General features: G+C 39.5%; 1 protein-coding gene across 1 annotated transcript; it reads left to right on the forward strand.

The window, feature by feature from the left end:
• Window positions 1-432: 432 nt before the first annotated feature.
• Window positions 433-1,495, forward strand: LOC129742154 (uncharacterized protein K02A2.6-like). The gene is made up of 2 exons (XM_055733996.1): window positions 433-1,308; window positions 1,385-1,495. Coding segments are annotated over exons 1-2 (849 nt in total). The 5' UTR covers window positions 433-460; the 3' UTR covers window positions 1,386-1,495.
• Window positions 1,496-2,178: the final 683 nt, after the last annotated feature.

Raw genomic sequence — 2,178 nt, forward strand, 5'->3', positions numbered from 1 at the left:
ACGGCGTGAAACCGAAACCGATTCAATTTTGAAAGACGTGTGTACGGCTTTAAAGGAAGGGAGCTGGCCCACTCATCTTTACCAGTACCAAGCATTCGCAAAAGAACTCGGCATGATAAACGGAATTTTAGTGCGGGACGAGAGAATAGTGTTGCCCCAAAGTCTACAAATCAGAGCTCTCTCTATAGCACACAGAGGGCATCCTGGCATCATAGCCATGCGCCGAAATCTAAGAGAAAGATTATGGTGGCCACGTATGGACGATGATGTTCAGAAGAAAGTTAAGCTTTGTCTTGGTTGTACCGTTGTAAGTCGACAAAATCCTCCTGAGCCAATGATTCGGAGTGAGATGCCGGAACGTGCTTGGCAGGGAATTGCGATAGATTTTTTTACGGCTAAGGAGTATGCAACTTTTCTAGTGGTTGTAGATTACTTTAGTCGGTTCCTTAAAGTAATCGAAATGAAGGGGACATCAGCTTCAAAAACTATAGATGCACTGGAAACCATTTTCAACGAACATGCATATCCAGAGAGCATTCGGTGTGACAATGGTCCACCATTCTCAAGTGATGAATTTTCGGAATATTGTTTAAAGAAAAACGTCCGATTAATTAAATGTATCCCGTACTGGCCGCAGATGAATGGGCTTGTAGAGCGGCAGAACCAGGGAATCCTGAAGACTCTCCGGATAGCCAAAGCCACAAAGAGTGACTGGAAGAAAGCCATTAAGGAATACGTGTATATGCACAATACTACACCTAATTCGGTAACAGGTAAAGCCCCTCTGGAGCTCATGACAGGTCGTCCGGTGAAAGACATGCTTCCATCTTTGCGAACGGAAAGGTTAAGGAATAAAAACGAAGAAATAAGCGACAGGGATGCCATATTGAAGATGAAAGGCAAACTGTATGCCGATGCCCGCAGACAAGCACGACCATCTGATATTAAAAAAGGTGACATAGTAATGATGAGGAATTTCGATTCGGGAAAACTAGAGCCTAGTTTTCATATGGAAAAATTCGAAGTTGTTGGAAGAAACGGATCCGATGTTTGTATCCAAAATGAGGCAGGTGTCCGCTATCGTCGCTCAGTGACACATCTAAAAAAATGGCCAGCACCATTGGATGATAACTCAAAATCGGTGGTCGTACAGAAACCTGAAGCTGAAACAATCGAAAATGAAGCAGATGTTGGAAATGATCTCGACTATGAACAATTTAAAAGGAAGTCTGGGTCGGACGACGAACATGACCAGGAAGGAAATCGTCCAAAGAGATCTCGCAAATTACCTGCTCGGTTTCTAGACTAGTATGTATTTCTGTAGAGTGTGCAATTTTTTTTTCTTCGCTTTAATAAATATATTAATTTCTTTCTTTCATTACAGAGTAGGAGAGGGATGTAGGATATACATCAACGGATACATCCGATGTCTATGGTTTGATCGACGAATAATAACATGGGAGAGTATATGTAAGTCAGTTGGTAAGCGAACGAGTCGCGTGTTGGTTGATTTATAGAATCCTAATAAAAAACCATGAGATTAAACCGATTACGTGTTACGTGTTTTAAATGTTTAATAAAAGTCCCAAAGTACCGATGCTACAGGTGCCTCAAGCAGTGCATCAATATTTCAAAAAGTAATGGACCAAGTAGGGTGATTTGCCAATCGTTGTCCCCTTACCCATTATTGCACAGCATGACTTGAATTGTCAATATTCTAGCTGTTTTTCAACTTTTCCTCAAAAATAATACTGAATCATGTAATTCGGAATGTTTTCTGATGAAATGAGGCTTTTGTGATAATTTCTGCTGGTAAGTGTGTATCTTACGATAGTTTTAATTTTTCTTGTTTTTTTCGCGCGATTTTTGTGCTAATTGTTAACAAAAATCTTAACATTCCTTCCACGGCAAATAAGGTTTTACGTCAGAATAAAACATTTTTCGTATCAGTTTTCTATACGAAACGTTTGTTGGACAATTTTAACACCATGATTTTGAGAAAAAATTATGATCCATACTTAACCAGAAAATATGTTGGATCGTGCAACAATTGGTCCGCTCAATCTCCTCCTGCTCCATTGTTGTACATTATTCCGCTGCAAAATTTGTTTGGAAATTTCAAATTTATAAATTCGTATACCTCCAATAACTTTTTTTGGTTGTTTTTACAGCTTAAAA

The sequence above is a fragment of the Uranotaenia lowii genome, chromosome 2, assembly GCF_029784155.1.
Source record: "Uranotaenia lowii strain MFRU-FL chromosome 2, ASM2978415v1, whole genome shotgun sequence".
Classification (NCBI taxonomy): domain Eukaryota; kingdom Metazoa; phylum Arthropoda; class Insecta; order Diptera; family Culicidae; genus Uranotaenia; species Uranotaenia lowii.